Source organism: Podarcis bocagei (genome assembly GCF_964188305.1).
Source record: "Podarcis bocagei genome assembly, contig: HAP1_SCAFFOLD_109, whole genome shotgun sequence".
NCBI lineage: Eukaryota > Metazoa > Chordata > Lepidosauria > Squamata > Lacertidae > Podarcis > Podarcis bocagei.
The window spans coordinates 29,801-45,259 of record NW_027670316.1 but is presented as its reverse complement, the minus strand read 5'-3'; the positions used below and the strand labels follow the sequence as shown (position 1 = coordinate 45,259).

Genomic DNA, 15,459 nt, shown 5'->3' with positions numbered 1-15,459 from the left:
CCAAGGGACAAATTGATGATATCCCCTAGGGGGGCCCGCACCTTGCCTGGACACGCTGTAATCAGCCAAGACGGGCACAGGTCAAGAGGACAGGTGGTGGGCTTTCCAGCTCGGAGGAGTCTGTCCACATCGGCTGGGGATATCCGGTCGAAGTGGTCCAGTACTGGGCCCGAGGACAGTCGAGGGGCCTCCAGTTCCTTTATTGTATCCAAATTGGCAGGGAGGTCATGGTGGAGCAAAAAGAACTTCTCTGCAAAAAAGCTCGCAAATGCCTCACAGCTGTGTGTCAAATTGTTATTTAAATTTGGCTGTCCCTCGAGGGACGTTAAAGACCTAATTATACTAAATAATTGTAGAACTAAATGGCAGGCCCAATGGAAGAGCTTTTACAGTGCTAAGATTCAATATTGTAAACATGACATGTTAGTAAGGTTTACATATTGCAGGATGATCCTTTTACATGCATATCTTGTCACAATTCTTACCTTTACTCCTTAATCAGTAACTGGTTTTCATGACCCAAATGTTATCGTGCAATATGACTGCTATTGTAGATGTGATCTCATCACTTATCCTTAATTACAAATGGCCACAACTTCCAAGTAGAAGGCACTCTAAGCACTCCCTCTTTTTCACAATGCTTCGTTTCCTCATTCAGATGGCACACCCATCAGAATCTATTTAAACAGCCACATAAAGGGACATGTCTCCATAGGGGTGGAAATTAGCCTACGAAAAAGTGCACCAGACAAGACTTCTGCTGCTTCAAGAGCGGGGTGACTGAATTAAAGGCAATTTAGGCTTACCCGGAATGTAAGTAAAAGTTTTTGTTCAGATAATCATAAAGTGTAGAGTTGGAAGGGTTCCAATGGTCATCTAGTCAACCCCCTGCAATGCAGGAATCTCATCAAAGTCTCTCATTCTATTTGAAACCATACTGGACCCTGCTTCGTTTGCAAATGTGCTAGTAGTTGTGCTATTTGTCACTTCCTGTGCAGGCATCAGTAGAGAGAGAGAGAGAGAGAGAGAGAGAGAGAGAGAGAGAGAGAGAGAGAGAGAGAAATGCTGTCTGTCTTTCAGTGTGCTTTAGGGCTGGGCGATATCAGGTTTATAACATCACAATATATTACCAGCTAAATACCACAATATCTCAGTACATCACATGATATATCTGTGGCTGCAGAGGGCCTTGCCAGGCTCTTGGAGAAGTGACCCTTTCTCACTTTCCTTAATACTCCAGCAGTGGGGGTTGGGGAGACCTTTTTAAAAACTATAAAATCAATCTATAATGAGCAGACGGCCAATATAATTGTAAACAACATATCAGGAAAATGTATGATATATAAAGGGATGAGGCAAGGTTGCTCAATGTCCCCGCTGTTATTTATATTAATATTAGAAGTACTGGCTCAAAATATAAGGATTAAGAATAAAATCAATGGAATAACAGTGGGCCAGCAAAATTACAAATTGAAAGCATTCGCGGATGACATCGTATTAACCTTAGAACAACCCAGAATGAGCATACTGGAGGTGACAGAAGAGATAAGTAGATTTGTAAAATTGGCTGGCTGCAAACAAAATAAAGGGAAAATCAAGATGCTGCTAAAAAAATAAAGAATAATCAAAGAAAAAAGACATTGAATCGGAATGTGGGTGGGAAATAGAAACAAAAATAAAATATCTGGGGATTTGGTTAACAATAAAAAAATATATATCTATCAAGACAACTATGTAAAAGCTTGGAAAGAAAGAAAGATTTGGAAATATGGGAGAGAATTCAGCTATCACTGTTTTGGCCATCAAAATGAATGTCCTTCCAATTATAAATGATATCTGATGTTTCATAGAGTGGCAGAAAAAAGTATTAAGGTTCATATGGCAGGGAATGAATCCCAGAGTAAAGTTTAAAATTATGATTGATGAAAAGAAAGAGGAGGTTTGCCCTGCCAGACCTTCAACTTTACTTCAAGGCATCATGCCTATGTTGGATAAAAGATGCTCTCTGTTCCCGTTTTTGAAAATGCAAAAAACAAAACAAAACAAACAAAAACCTTCAGGAGTGGAACGAAACCAGCTTGGTTTACAACAGATAAATGATGGAGTCATATATTTGTAATTTTGTAAATCTCCATGATGGATGTTGGAAACACAATATGGCAACTTGGCAAGTTACAGTGGGGAAAAACTAGGAAAATATTAAGCAGCATGAGATTTTGATGTATTCATGAATGTTTCTGGGATGACAGATCAAACCAATGTCCTGCATTTTCTGTTTTCCAGGTAAACAGTGGGGGAAATAGCATCACAACTGAAGAAAATTTCACTTCATATATTTATTTCATTGGCATACGCTTGGTGCTTCAGATCAGGAAACAATGAGCTGGTTTACTCAAATGCTGCAAAACTTGATTAGTTTTCCTTATTTAGAAGAATACCTGAGCTCAGTGATTCACCCTTGGTGGTTTCGTAAGCTTCTGATTTTGCTTTGTTCATTAATGATAGATATATATTTGGCTGGCTGTGCTTGCTCATTTGGGCTATATGTTTACATGAAGATGAATAAGCACCAAGAAACTGGTCCTGATAGCAACATTTGGAAAAAGCCAAGGAAATTTTTTGCTCATATTATAGATATATATGGAAAGATATGGCATGGTGAGTAAAAGTTTCTTTCATAGCAATAATTCTTCCTTATGAGTCACTATAATTTCATAGGACTGAGGATCAGAATTTCAGGCTTGAAGCACTGGAACAATAGTTGCCACAGAGAATCAGGACTGGACCTCTGAACCCCCCTCAGAGTCACAACAGCTACAAGTTTGGGTTGGCTACATAAGGATCAAAATAAAGGCATGGCTATTTATTTATGTAATAAGAAAAACAAAGCATTTTATGAAGTATGAAACTAAGGCGGTTCTGTGAACCCCCCTGAGGCCTCCAGATATAGGGTGGTATATGAATTCAATAAATGATAAAATAAATAAATAAGACAGATTACAAAAGAAAGGGTCAGCTGGTGACTGCAAAAACACTATACATTTAAACCACATTTTAAGTATGCTTCTTCTCCAAAAGAAACCTGGAGAATGTTGTTTACCTCTCACAGAGACACAATTAGCAACTATGTACAGTGGTACCTCGGGTTACAGATGCTTCAGGTTACAGAACTTTGCTTCAGGATGAGAACAGAAATCGCACCATGGCGGCACAGCGGCAGCAGGAGGCCCCATTAGCTAAAGTGGTACCTCAGGTTAAGAACAGTTTCAGGTTAAGAACGGTCCTCCAGAATGAATTAAGCTCTTAACCTGATGTACCACTGTAGCTGCTATGGAGGTCAAAAGTGAGTTCCCAACGGGTTTGCAGTTCCATTTGTTGCCGGGCTGACCCAGCTGTCAAACTGATCTCTGGACTCCAATGCACTCCTGCAGCAGGCTGCCTCAAATTTCTGTTCTCATCCTGAAGCAAAGTTGTTAACCTGAGGCACTATTACTGGGTTAGCAGAGTCTGTAACCTGAAGCATCTGTAACCCGAGGTACCACTGTATGTACACAAACTACGGAATTTGTCAGCACAGGATGTGGTGATGGCTACTAATTTAGATGGACACTGCGGGAAACAGGATGGTCTAATACAGAGGCCTTGGCCTGATCCATAGGACTCTTTATATGTTCTCAGTGCTTCCCACAGGTCTCATGTTACTGTAAGTGTAGAAACTTAAATCAGAAATACACGACTAAAACCAAGTTTGGGCCATAAGGATGAGACCGTGCAGCTACTTAGGGCATGGTCAAGGGGTGTGTGTGTCTAGGAAGCAGCTTTCTCACTTGGTAGAAAGAGATTCAGAGAATGGTCTGAAGATGCCTGAAGTTGGAGCTCTTTGGGACAGGGAAGAAATATACTCCAGGCCCTGGATCGCTCTCAAAGAGAAGGGGTATACTACTCTTTAAATTAAAAAAGTCTCAGAAAACTTTAGTATAACTATAACAACACATTAAACTGTCTCAAGGGCTCAACCCTATTTAAAAGCTTAAAGTAGACTAAAACAGCAAAACACAGTTTTAGCTCACTCAAAGACTGGGCAAAAATGTTATCACCTGTGCTCAAAAGGAAGCAAGGAAGGAACATTCTATGAGAGGAGAAATCCCTTCATTCATTAAGGGACCACCACAGAGAAAGTCTTGATCCGTGTGGTTGACAACCTAGCATCCAGAATGCTGGAGCATATTGTCGTTGTTGTTTAGTCATTTAGTGGTGTCTGACACCTCGTGACCCCATGGACCAGAGCATACCAGGCACTCCTGTCTTCCACTGCCTCCCGCGGTTCGGTCAGACTCATGCTGGTAGCTTCAAGAACACTGCCCAACCATCTTGTCCTCTGTCGACCCCTTTTCCTTGTGCCCTCAATGTTTCCCAACATCAGGGACTTTTCCAGGGAGTCTTCTCTTCTCATGAAGTGTCCAAAGTATTGGAGCCTCAGCTTCAGGATCTGCGCTTCCAGTGAGCACTCAGGGCTGATTTCCTTCAGAATGGATAGGTTTGATCTTCTTGCAGTCCATGGGACTCTCAAGAGTCTCCTCCAGCTTCATAATTCAAAAGCATATAACAGAGCTTTTAACCTGATCTTAAATTTTTTTTTCTTTCTGAAACACACTGATTTCCTCCAGTAATGGTTGCAATATTTCTTTGTTGCATTTTGTATTATTTTCAGGTTATGAACTTACTGGTATAGAACATATCCCTAAAGGACCAGGGATTATTATTTATCATCATGGAGCTATGTCTATCGGCTATGTCTTTTTTGCGGCTAGATATTTTTTAGAGACGGGGAGAGCATGCTTTTCATTAATGCATCATGTCGCGTATTGGATACCAGGTAAATTATTTAAATTTAAATCATGCTTTTTTACATAAAACATGTAAAATATGACATAAAACAATGCTATAAGCTATGAAACAATGCTATAAAATATAAAACTGTACATCAGGAAAGCAGGTAGAAACAACTGATAAATAAAATAGCCGCAACAGGTGAAATAGTTTAGTTAGTGCAGATGAAGGTACTTTCTCACCAAGTCATTGCTAGTAAAAGAGAATGAATGCAGGATGAATAATTATTTCCAATTCACAACTGAGTCAGAAGAAATGGTCTCCATGAAGAAATGCCGTGCTTTTCTGTCTACATTCTTCCCCAGAGATCTAAAAACTGAGGAATCTGGATAATATGTCATCTGATTCCTATGCTATGACTACAAGCTCTCATGTAATAATTGCTGTTCACTTTAATACCAGAACAGGGCAAGGCGTAGGTTTTGGGGTGTCTAAGTTGATGATTTTCTCAAGTACAAAGAGTTTTGCAAAGTTCTGTCATTAGTAAAGATGGGATATTCCTTACTGGAAAGAACAACACAAAGTATGGGATTCTGCTTGGGAGCATCTGCACTAGCAAACCACATGTGCAAAATCCCTGTATTCAGACACCACTGGGTGGCAGCTGGGATGGGGTAGGAGCTACAGCTAAGGAAAAGGGCAGAAGCCCAAGTGAAGCCCCAAATACATGTCTGAGGCTTTCATAGCAAGTCCAACCAATCACCAAATCTGCACACAGATCCCAGAAAACATGGCCCCACCCAAACACATGGCCAATCAAGCACTCCCACACACAGCTTTTATGCCCCCATGTGACTGCAATCAAACACATGTGGCACCCTTGTTGTAGTGTTCATGGCCCTCCACTGCCTCTCCCCCCACATCATCTTCCTCTGCATGCACACAGCAGCCACCCCAGGAAACTATGACATCACAGAAAGGTCATTTGAAGGAAGGAGGCCAAAGAGACCCAGTAGCACAGAGCGCTGTTTGGAGTTTTTCCACTAGGTTAATTAATGCAGCATATAACCTCCACCCATATATCTGTGTACCAATCTCTGCTGGTGGAGGCAGTTTTCCATCAGCATTGTCTCCTCTGTGCCATGTGTTTATCACTCTCTCTCTCTCTCTGTGTGTGTGTGTGTGTGTGTGTGCTCTGCACCCTAAAGGGATTGAAGGTTTGGGTGGTGCAGCAAGGCACTTTGAGCTGTATTTTTATCATACAGTGGTACCCCGCAAGACGAATGCCTCGCAAGACGGAAAACCCGCAAGACGAAAGGGTTTTCTGTTTTGGAGGCACTTCGCAAGACGAATTTCCCTATGGGCTTGCATCGCAAGACGAAAGCCCATAGGGAAATGCTGGCGGTCGGGAGCAAAGACTTTCACCCACAGCCGGCCTTCAGAAGAGGACCTCTTCTGAAGGCCGGCGGAGGGCAAAAGTCTTTGCTCCCCCCCCCCCGCCTGCCTTCCCCCCGCCTGCCCCGGGCGATCTTAAAATGCTGGCGGGCGGGAGCGAAGCGTTCGCTCCCGACCCCCAGCATTTTAAAACCTTCCCGGGACACGGGGAGATTTTAAAATGCTGGGGGTCGGCAGCGCTTCGCTCCCGACCCCCAGCATTTTAAAACCTTCCCGGGACACGGGAAGATTTTAAAATGCTGTTCCGAAGGGGGGGTGGGGACACCTGCCCCAGCCGCCCCACTTCGGAAAGCTGTTCCGAAGTGGGGCAGGGGGGCGGGGACACCTGCCCCTGCCGCCCCACTTCGGAAAGCTGTTCCGAAGTGGGGAGGGGGGGCGGGGACACCTGCCCCCGCCGCCCCACTTCGGAAAGCTGTTCCGAAGTGGGGAGGGGGGGCGGGGACACCTGCCCCCGCCGCCCCACTTCGGAAAGCTGTTCCGAAGTGGGGAGGGGGGGCGGGGACACCTGCCCCCGCCGCCCCACTTCGGAAAGCTGTTCCGAAGTGGGGAGGGGGGGCGGGGACACCTGCCCCAGCCGCCCCACTTCGGAAAGCTGTTCCAAAGTGGGGAGGGGGGGCGGGGACACCTGCCCCAGCCGCCCCACTTCGGAAAGCTGTTCCGAAGTGGGGCGGGGGGCGGGAACACCTTCTGAAGGCGGGCAGGGGGCGAAAGTCTTTGTCCCCCCTGCCTGCCTTCCCAGGGGCTTTTAAATCGCCCCGGACAGCGGAGAAGTTCTCCGCTGTCCGGGGCGATTTTAAAATGCCGCCCGCCAGCATTTTAAGATCGCCCCGGACAGCGGAGAAGTCCTTCGCTGTCCCAGGGTTTTTTAAAATGCTGGGGGTGGGAAGAAAAGCCCTTGTCCCCCCCCCAGCCTTCAGAAGAGGTCCGGGGGCAGACTGTCCCCGGACCTGGTCCGAAGGCGGTTTCCCTAGGAACGCATTAATTGATTTTCAATGCATTCCTAAGGGAAACCGTGCATCGCAAGACGAAAAAACCGCAAGACGAAGAGACTTGCGGAACGAATTAATTTCGTCTTGCGAGGCACCACTGTAATGCAAACTCGAATGTATTACAGACTTGACTTGAGGAACACATGTCAAAAAGTTCCCACCTCAGCACTCAATCCCACTCAATGTGCTTTCCAAAAAAAGCCTACTGAGCAAAAGAGGAATTAGCCTAAAGTCCCCCTCCATGCAATCCTAGTTAAAATGGGTTGGCAGAGAGCTATGCTTGTGATCCATAATAGTGCAATATCTTTGGAATAATGGCACTTGTATTGTATCCACACTATTTCCTAAATAAGTTTCAAATAAAATGCATTCTTCTATTTGGGGCTTATTTTTTCAGGGCTGCAGATGTTTTATTATGTGCTCGGGTTGAAATCTTACAAGAAAGCTGAAATTGTGGAAATGATGAAGAAAGGCCGTTTAATAGGCATTTCTCCTGGTGGAGGTAGAGAAGCACTGTATAGTCACGATTACTGCATAATGTGGGGTAAACGCACAGGTTTTGCTCAGGCAGCTTTGGAGGCGAAAGTGGTGAGTGATCTTTGTGCAATCTGCATTGCCGTCACGATTATCCTAGATAAGACATAATGTGTTGACATCCTTGATCCAGCATCCAAAAAAGCTGAGGATGGCAAATATCCTGTTTGGGGGTCAAATGATATCTGGAATGCCACAGCTCTCCCCAACACTGCTTTAAAAAACCCTTTACATATCGTAAATCCCTGCATATTTTACAAAAACTATACTATTCAGTAATCCATTATTGAATCCATCAAAACATATTACACTGCAGAGTTTATCTTAATGCTGCCAGTCATCATCTATTTCAAGATCCTTCTTATAATATGTCTGGAGCACTCAGTCTTTGATATTTCTAGAATAAAAAAAGACCAAACAATCTCCTGGAAATGTTTTCTTCTTAGCATACGTGCATTTAACCCTGAAAGCATGATCAACGGCTTGATGTACCTTCTGCTTCTGAGTCTCAAGAAGATTTGCAATTGCCTCAATTATTTTATGCCTTATTGCTTCACCAGATTGCTGAGGAATAGATCTAAATCATAAAAGCATCTCTTTCTGCCTCAATTCAATTAAAGCCAAATTGTCTGCCAATGGTTCCTGAGATGCTATAGCTGCCGCCAGTTGAATCCAGGGGGGGGGGGAGTATAAAAGTTTGCATGCTTTTTTTAAAAAAAGAAAGTTTTCAAAGTTCATGTCCCTGTCCCCCTCCTTTTATTTCCGACGGCAGAGTTTCTTTGTTTCCTTCAGTGCTTCAGCCATCTGGTTCCAATGCAGGATAGTCACCAATTCCAGAGAAGACTCTCCTTTTTTTCTCCTGGAAATTCGCCAAATTAATCCAAATGCTAAAGACACTTTAATAATAAATCCCCTTTTCCTTGGTTTTATTTTCTGGGAAATCTGCTGCTCACTGAGTAGGAAATTCGAGGCAGCTTACGTCTGGAACACATTGGAGCCCAGAGATGACAGCTTGACAGCCGGGTTAGGCCAGCACCAAATGGAACCTCAGACCCGTTGGGAACTCGCTTTTGACCTCCACAGGAACCCTCAGAGTCCTGGTCATCCCCAAGACCTTTTTCGGGTGCTCGTTGCCTATGAGCTGCCCCCAAACTCAAAAAAAGCAGCGGCCGGTTGGCTGAACCTGGCTTCCTTTCCCCCTCAGGGCAAACCAGGAAATTCTCTCCCCCTCCCCTTAAATTCCTGAAAATCTGGAGGACAGCTTCTGAATTTTCTTTATCTGAGAGATTTGAATAGATGTGTCAGGAATTTTAAAGCCAATTACATTATCATTTATAAGTTGTTTCTCATTATAATCACAAATGTGAAGCATTCTTCGTAATCCATAACAAAAATTAAGGCTTGGTTGGGACAAAATAATTATCCAATCCTCACCTTTCTTTTCATGTTTGTTTCATCTTTTTTTTTTAGCCCATCATCCCTATTTTTACACAAAACAGTTGTGAAGCATACAGGACCATTGGAAAGACAAGTAAGTTAAATACCTTGGTTGATCAAGAGATCTCAGGCAATATACATTTTAATAATATAGAATGATCTTTTTAAAATAATATCTATTTACTCCTCACTTATAGATTTTATTCCATGCCCACTTATCTGCAAAAGCTGTGCTGCCTGCCTCAGTACTGAGTGAACATGCCCTTGCTTAGTTTTCTAGTAGATTTGACAGAAAGCTATAATCGATAAATGCAAAGAGCTGACTGAATATCTTGTACAGTGGTACCTCAGGTTAAGTACTTAATTGGTTCCGGAAGTCTGTACTTACCTGAAGCATTCTTAACCTGAAGCGGATTTTCCCATTGAAAGTAATAGAAAGTGGATTGATCCGTTCCAGATGATGAAAAAACACCCCCTAAAACAGCAATTTAACACAAATTTTACTGTTTCACGAGACTATTGATCCATAAAATGACTGGATCGATTGGACCTAATGGTCAGGGGTCCCTTTACCTTTACTTAATAGATTTTATTCCATTTACACTTATCTGCAAAAGCTGTGCTACCCCCCTCAGTACTGAGTGGACATGCACTTGCTTAGTTTTCTATTAGATTTGACAGGGGAACTGAACAGGAAACATACCATATTCTGTAGTCTATTGTACACAACTTATGACTGATTGCAAAGAGCTGACAAGAGCTGACTGAATATCTTGTACAGTGGTACCTCAGGTTAAGTACTTAATTGGTTCCGGAAGTCTGTACTTAACCTGAAACGTTCTTAACATGAAGCAGACTTTCCCATTAAAAGTAATGGAAAGTGGATTGATCCGTTCCAGATGATGAAAAAACACCCCTTAAAACAGCAATTTAACACAAATTTTACTGTTTCACGAGACCATTGATCCATAAAATGAAGGCAATAATCAATGTACTGTACTATAAAATAAATAAGACGGTACTTTAGATGAAAAAAAAATTAAAATTTATTTCCAAACTCACTGTTTGCAGGGGGCTCCAGGTCCTCTTCCACAATCACAATCGGATTGGCTCCCAGCATTCGTGGAGGCCTCAGAGAGCTCCTGCAGCTGGAGCTCAGTCGCAGAGCATCTGCAGCCACAGTGGATGTCGGGGTTTGGATCCCGGCATTTGCGGAGCCTTGCAGGCACTGCGGATGTCAGGACTAGGCATTTGCAGAACCGCTCTAAGCACCGCGGATGTCGGGGCTTGGCTCCTGGCATTCGTGGAGCCCTGCAGGCACTGTGGACGTCAGGACTAGGCTCCCAGCATTCGCGGAGCCGCTCTAGGCACCGCAAATGCCAGAGCTTGGCTCCCGGCATTTGTGGAGCCCTGCAGGCACCTCGGACGTCGAGGCTTGGCTCCCGGCATTTGCAGAACCGCTCTAGGCACCGCGGATGTCTGGGCTTGGCTCCTGGCAGTCGCGGAGCCCTGCAGGCACCTCGGATGTTGGGGCTTGGTTCCCTGCATTCGCAGAGGCCTCTGAGAGCTCTGTAGGCCCCGCCGATGTCCAGGTTTGCTTCCAGGCAGCGGCGAGTCCTCCAAGAATTTGGACAACTTACCATAATTTTCACTCCATAACACACAGTTTTTTCCTCCTAGAAAGTAAGGGGAAATGTCTGTGCGTGTTATGGAGCGAATGCCTACGGATGGCGGGGGAATCTGCTGCAGTTGTGAGCAGTCTGTGGCTCGCTTTGAAACAGCAAAGTGGGTGTAAGCGGCTCCTGTCAGTGAGCCGAGCCGGGAAAGAGGGAGAGAAGCAGAGCGGGGTTGGCTGCTTTAAAACAACCCCGTGCTCTATGTCCCTCTCTCCTCCCCACTGAGCTGCTAAGTAGCAGCAAAGCTTTTCAGCCAGTCGAGCCAGGGAGGAGGGAGAGAAGCAGAGCGGGGATGCCTGCTTTAAAACAACCCCGTGCTTTCTGTCCCTGCCTGCAGTTTTTTGCTGTCCGATTTTGGATTAGCCACTGTAGGGGCTGTGTGTGTGTGTGCTTGAGCTATCGTTCTCCTCCTCCTGCTTCCCGTTCACTCTCCCAGCACCCCTGCGCTCTCCTGCGACTTTGGGATTGATACTCTGTGTGTCTGTGTATGTGTGTGTGTGTGTGTGTGTGTGTGTGTGTGAGAGAGAGAGAGAGAGAGAGAGAGAGAGAGAGAGAGAGAGAGAGAGAGAGAGGCATCGTTCTCTTGCTTCCCATTCACTCCCCCAGCGCCCCTGCGACTTCCAGCGCCCCTGCGACTTTAGGGCGACTTTAGCATGGATCCACATGGATCCTCAGGATTTTTGCATTGAGCTACCCCAAACTCACCGTCAGATCACATGTCTGTGGCCACAGCATGAACCACAAAAATCATACATCCACTGTTTCGTTTAGAATATTTTTTCTTGTTTTCCTCCTCTAAAAACTACATGTGTGTTATGGTCTGGTGTGTGTTATAGAGCAAAAAATACGGTACTTCCAGGTTACAATCTTTCATAACCCAAAAAAAGTAAGTTGAAGTGTTCATAACCCGAGGTACCACTGTATCTTTTTTCCCAAGCACTCATATTATTTAACTTTTCCTCTCTTCCTATTTATTGCAATTGCTAAACCCTGAGAATGTCAACTAATTTCAGATTTGATATGGTGTCCCTTTCCTTCAGAATCTTCTTCCATTTCATACACAGGGCTGACAAAATGGCTGTATGAGAAAACTCGATGTATGCTTCTTCCCATTTACGGAGGGTTTCCAGTGAAATTGAGGACATTTATTGGAGAACCCATCCCATATGATCCAAATATAACAGCTGTAGAGCTGGCTGAAAGAGTAAGTTAACTCTAAACTTGGAAGTTTAAAAGCAGAATATTTCTTTTCCTCTTGGTTTCTCTTTCAGCTCTAAATTTTATTGTACATATTGATTTCCTCATTCTATATGACCAGATATAGGGTTCATTTTATATACTTTTGTGCATTATGCCCATCACTCAATTTTCCCTCTCCTTAACTTGTTGAAACTAATTAAATGGGGGGGGGAACTATGCAGTACAAGGAGAGATCTGCTCATGCAATGGGATTTCTTCTTCCCACTATATTAGGGTTGAGCATACAAAATACATTCTGGAGGTTTACCGTATTTTTCGCCCCATAGGACACACCGGCCCATAAGGCGCACCTAGTTTTTTGGGGGGGGAAATAAAGTGGGAAAACATTATTTTTCCCCCAGGCGCAGGGCTGGGGCGGGGGAAGCCTGAGCTTCCCCGGACCCCAGCCCCAAGAACAGGCAGCTCTTCACAAGCCGTGGGAGCCCAGCACGGGCTCCCACAGCTTGAGGAGAGCTGTGCGAAGCTTGAAGCCTTGGTGCGCTGAGCTCACCGCACCCAGGATTTGGAATGCAGGCAACTCTCCGCAAGCCGTGGGAGCCCAGCGCCGGGCTCCCACCGCTTGCGGAGAGCTGCGCAAAGCCTGGAGAGTCCGAGAGCGATGGCGAAGTTGCGCGCAGCTTTGCCATCGCTCTTGGAGCTAGCAGGCCTGGGGGTGGGGGAAGCCGGAGCTCCCCCCGACCTCAGCCCCCAGAATGGGTCCCAGAGCGATGGCGAAGTTGTGGGCAGCTTCGCCATCACTCCCGGAGCTTGTGGGGCTGGGGTGGGGGGAAGTCTGTGCTTCCCCCGACCCCAGCCCCCAGAACGGGTCCGAGAGTGATGGCGAAGTTGCGTGCAGCTTCGCCATTGCTCTCGGAGCTTGTGGAGCTGGGGAAGCCCAAGCTTCCCCTGACCCCAGCCCCCAGAACGGGTCCCAGAGCGATGGCGAAGTTGCGCGCAGCTTCTCCATCACTCCCGGAGCTTGCCGGGCTGGGGGGATAGCTTCCTGAAGCCTGGGGAGCAAGAGGGGTCGGTGCGCACCAACCTCTCTCGCTCTCCAGGCTTCAGCGAAAGCCTGTATTCGCCCCATAGGACGCACACACATTTCCCCTTCATTTTTGGAGGGGAAAAGGTGCGTCCTATAGGGCTAAAAATATGGCATATCAATAATCAAATAATAGATCTTATTCTAATTGCTCCTGATGAAAATTTTGGTCAATTGCATAAAAAGTTGTTGAGCTGAGCTTCTTTGGGGCCATTGATCAGAAAGTTGAGTTTTGGGGGGATTGCCCTTTTCACACCCCAACTGCCCACATGCGCAAAACAGAACCAGAGCCACTCATGTAGGAGCCCGAAACAGCGCACACACAAATTTACCCCCCCAACTCAGATATTTCCTTAAAATGGAAAAAAGAACCCCCCCCCCCCGATGGCCCCAGAAGGACCAGTATGGGATTTCCCAAACATATGGCAACCCTACACTATGTGCCCCAGAATTTGCCTGACAAGGTACCTCCAAGCCAATGTAGTGCTAATTTTTGAGGATATGGAGAGGGTTGAAGAGGAAGACAATTCATTGTACACGTTGATATATGTTGCATGTACACACTGATGTGTGTTTAAGAGAGCATTGGATACAGCTTTGTTAAAGGGTGCCATAATTCCTGACCTACTACCAAGCTATCAACTCTAAACCTGCAACACATATATTGTAATTTGTTATGTTTCATGCATCAGCAAGCTCCTATATGAGATGCCGTTTCACTGAATACAATGTCAAACACAGATACCATTTGTGTGGTATTTCATTGCATGACTTATTCCACCTGCTTCTGCAGGGGATGTTACACTTCCCCCCTTCCTCCAGGAAAACATTGGAATCTGAATCCCAAAGGAAGGGGGCTAAGGGGAGAAGCATGTGGGGTCCTGGTGGCTGATGGGAAAAGGGTTGGAACATTGTTTAGTATGCCTGATCCTTCTCCAAGCAATTTCTGCTTGTTTTCTTGCTGCATCAAGTTTCAGGTATTGATTGCCTGTTTAAAGGGGCAGATAAGAAATTTCTTTCTGCAAGGGGTTATGCCTTGGTTGTCCTGAGGTTCGCTCCTTTTATCCTACATTGTAACAACCATGCAAGGTAACTTCTGTGCACAAAGCAGCTGAAGGCACATATGTTTGATTGTTTCTCTGCCAATCTCATACAGTGCCCTTGGTAAACATAAAGAGAGTGGGCTGGATTCACTGAGACATGAACAGTTTCCTAGTGGGGGTTCCTCACCCTGGCTGCTCTGGCCCAAAACTCCATGTTGAAGCAGCCACTTTTGAGGGTTGAGAGACAAGGACTCTCATGCAACACATCTCTGTGTACAAAGTCAGTTGTGTATCCCATAAAGAAGTCACATATTGTGCTTCTATAGCTGGAATAAATGGGTTGCCTCTGGTTCTGATCCCTTTAGCTTTTTCCTCACAGATATTAATAACTGTGAATACCTATTTTGCAATCTATTCCTCTAACACAATGTATTCCTCTGGTTTTCTTTCAACAGGCGAAGATTGCACTTGAAAATCTTCGGGATAAACACCAAAAAAGGCCAGGAAATATATTAAGAGCTCTTTCAGAACGATTTGATAAGCATTACAAAGCTAACTAGTCCATATAAAACAGTTGCAGTGTTTCTGACGAGGTGTCTGTAATAGGAAGCATTAATACTTATGTTATTAAAATTAAATTGATATACACAGAATTGTGCTGGATTGTATATGAATTATTTGGAAGGGTCCCCAGCTCAGTAGCTCAGCTCCTGCTGTGTGTGCAGAAGGTCCTACGTTTTTGAAGACATACAAGTACTTTCCTGCCCTATCCTGCAATACACCCAGAATTCCCCTTTTTGGGGAACTTGCACTAGTAGAGGCAGAATCAAAGAGTATAACGGGAAGGCGAGTGTTTAACTGAAACATGAAATAATATTACATGTGAAAGAGTAATGTCTATAAATTACCTGTATTAAAACAGTGGCACTTCTTTTATGATTATAAATGGGTGCTCCAAGATTTGAGCCCTATAATGCAAATCATTTTAAACTTATAGCAAGAAAAGTAGAGAAAACAAAAAGATAGCTGGAATTCGTGACTGATCTAACGAAAACAGCCAACTCACCTATGAATCTGGGTCTGGTGCCCGCCCCACATTAGCACCCCCCCCTCGTTGAACACCCTCTTATCAGATGTCAAATAGATAAATAACTACACAACTGTCTGAAGACATCTGAAGGCAACCCTGCATCAGGAAGTTTTTAATTGATGAT

The 15,459-nt window shown here is 44.8% G+C and overlaps 1 protein-coding gene across 1 annotated transcript; it reads left to right on the top strand.

Annotated features, from left to right (window-relative positions):
* The first annotated feature begins 681 nt into the window (after positions 1–681).
* On the top strand, positions 682–15,164 carry LOC308579510 (DGAT1/2-independent enzyme synthesizing storage lipids-like). Its single transcript, XM_081214061.1, has 7 exons — positions 682–813; positions 2,284–2,658; positions 4,712–4,876; positions 7,672–7,862; positions 9,279–9,339; positions 11,986–12,125; positions 14,701–15,164. Exons 2-7 carry the CDS (start codon positions 2,379–2,381, stop codon positions 14,803–14,805), a joined length of 942 nt encoding a protein of 313 aa, XP_081070187.1. The 5' UTR covers positions 682–813; positions 2,284–2,378; the 3' UTR covers positions 14,806–15,164.
* The last annotated feature ends 295 nt before the right edge of the window (positions 15,165–15,459 follow it).

What these genes read in the sequence shown, in the direction of transcription:
- LOC308579510 (XM_081214061.1), top strand. Translation starts at nt 2,379, where the DNA reads ATGAGCTGGTTTACTCAAATGCTGCAAAACTTGATTAGTTTTCCTTAT. An exon ending in TGTCGCGTATTGGATACCAG is followed by an intron (nt 4,877 to 7,671) that starts GTAAATTATTTA and finishes TTATTTTTTCAG; the next exon opens with GGCTGCAGATGTTTTATTAT. An exon ending in CTGTAGAGCTGGCTGAAAGA is followed by an intron (nt 12,126 to 14,700) that starts GTAAGTTAACTC and finishes TTCTTTCAACAG; the next exon opens with GCGAAGATTGCACTTGAAAA.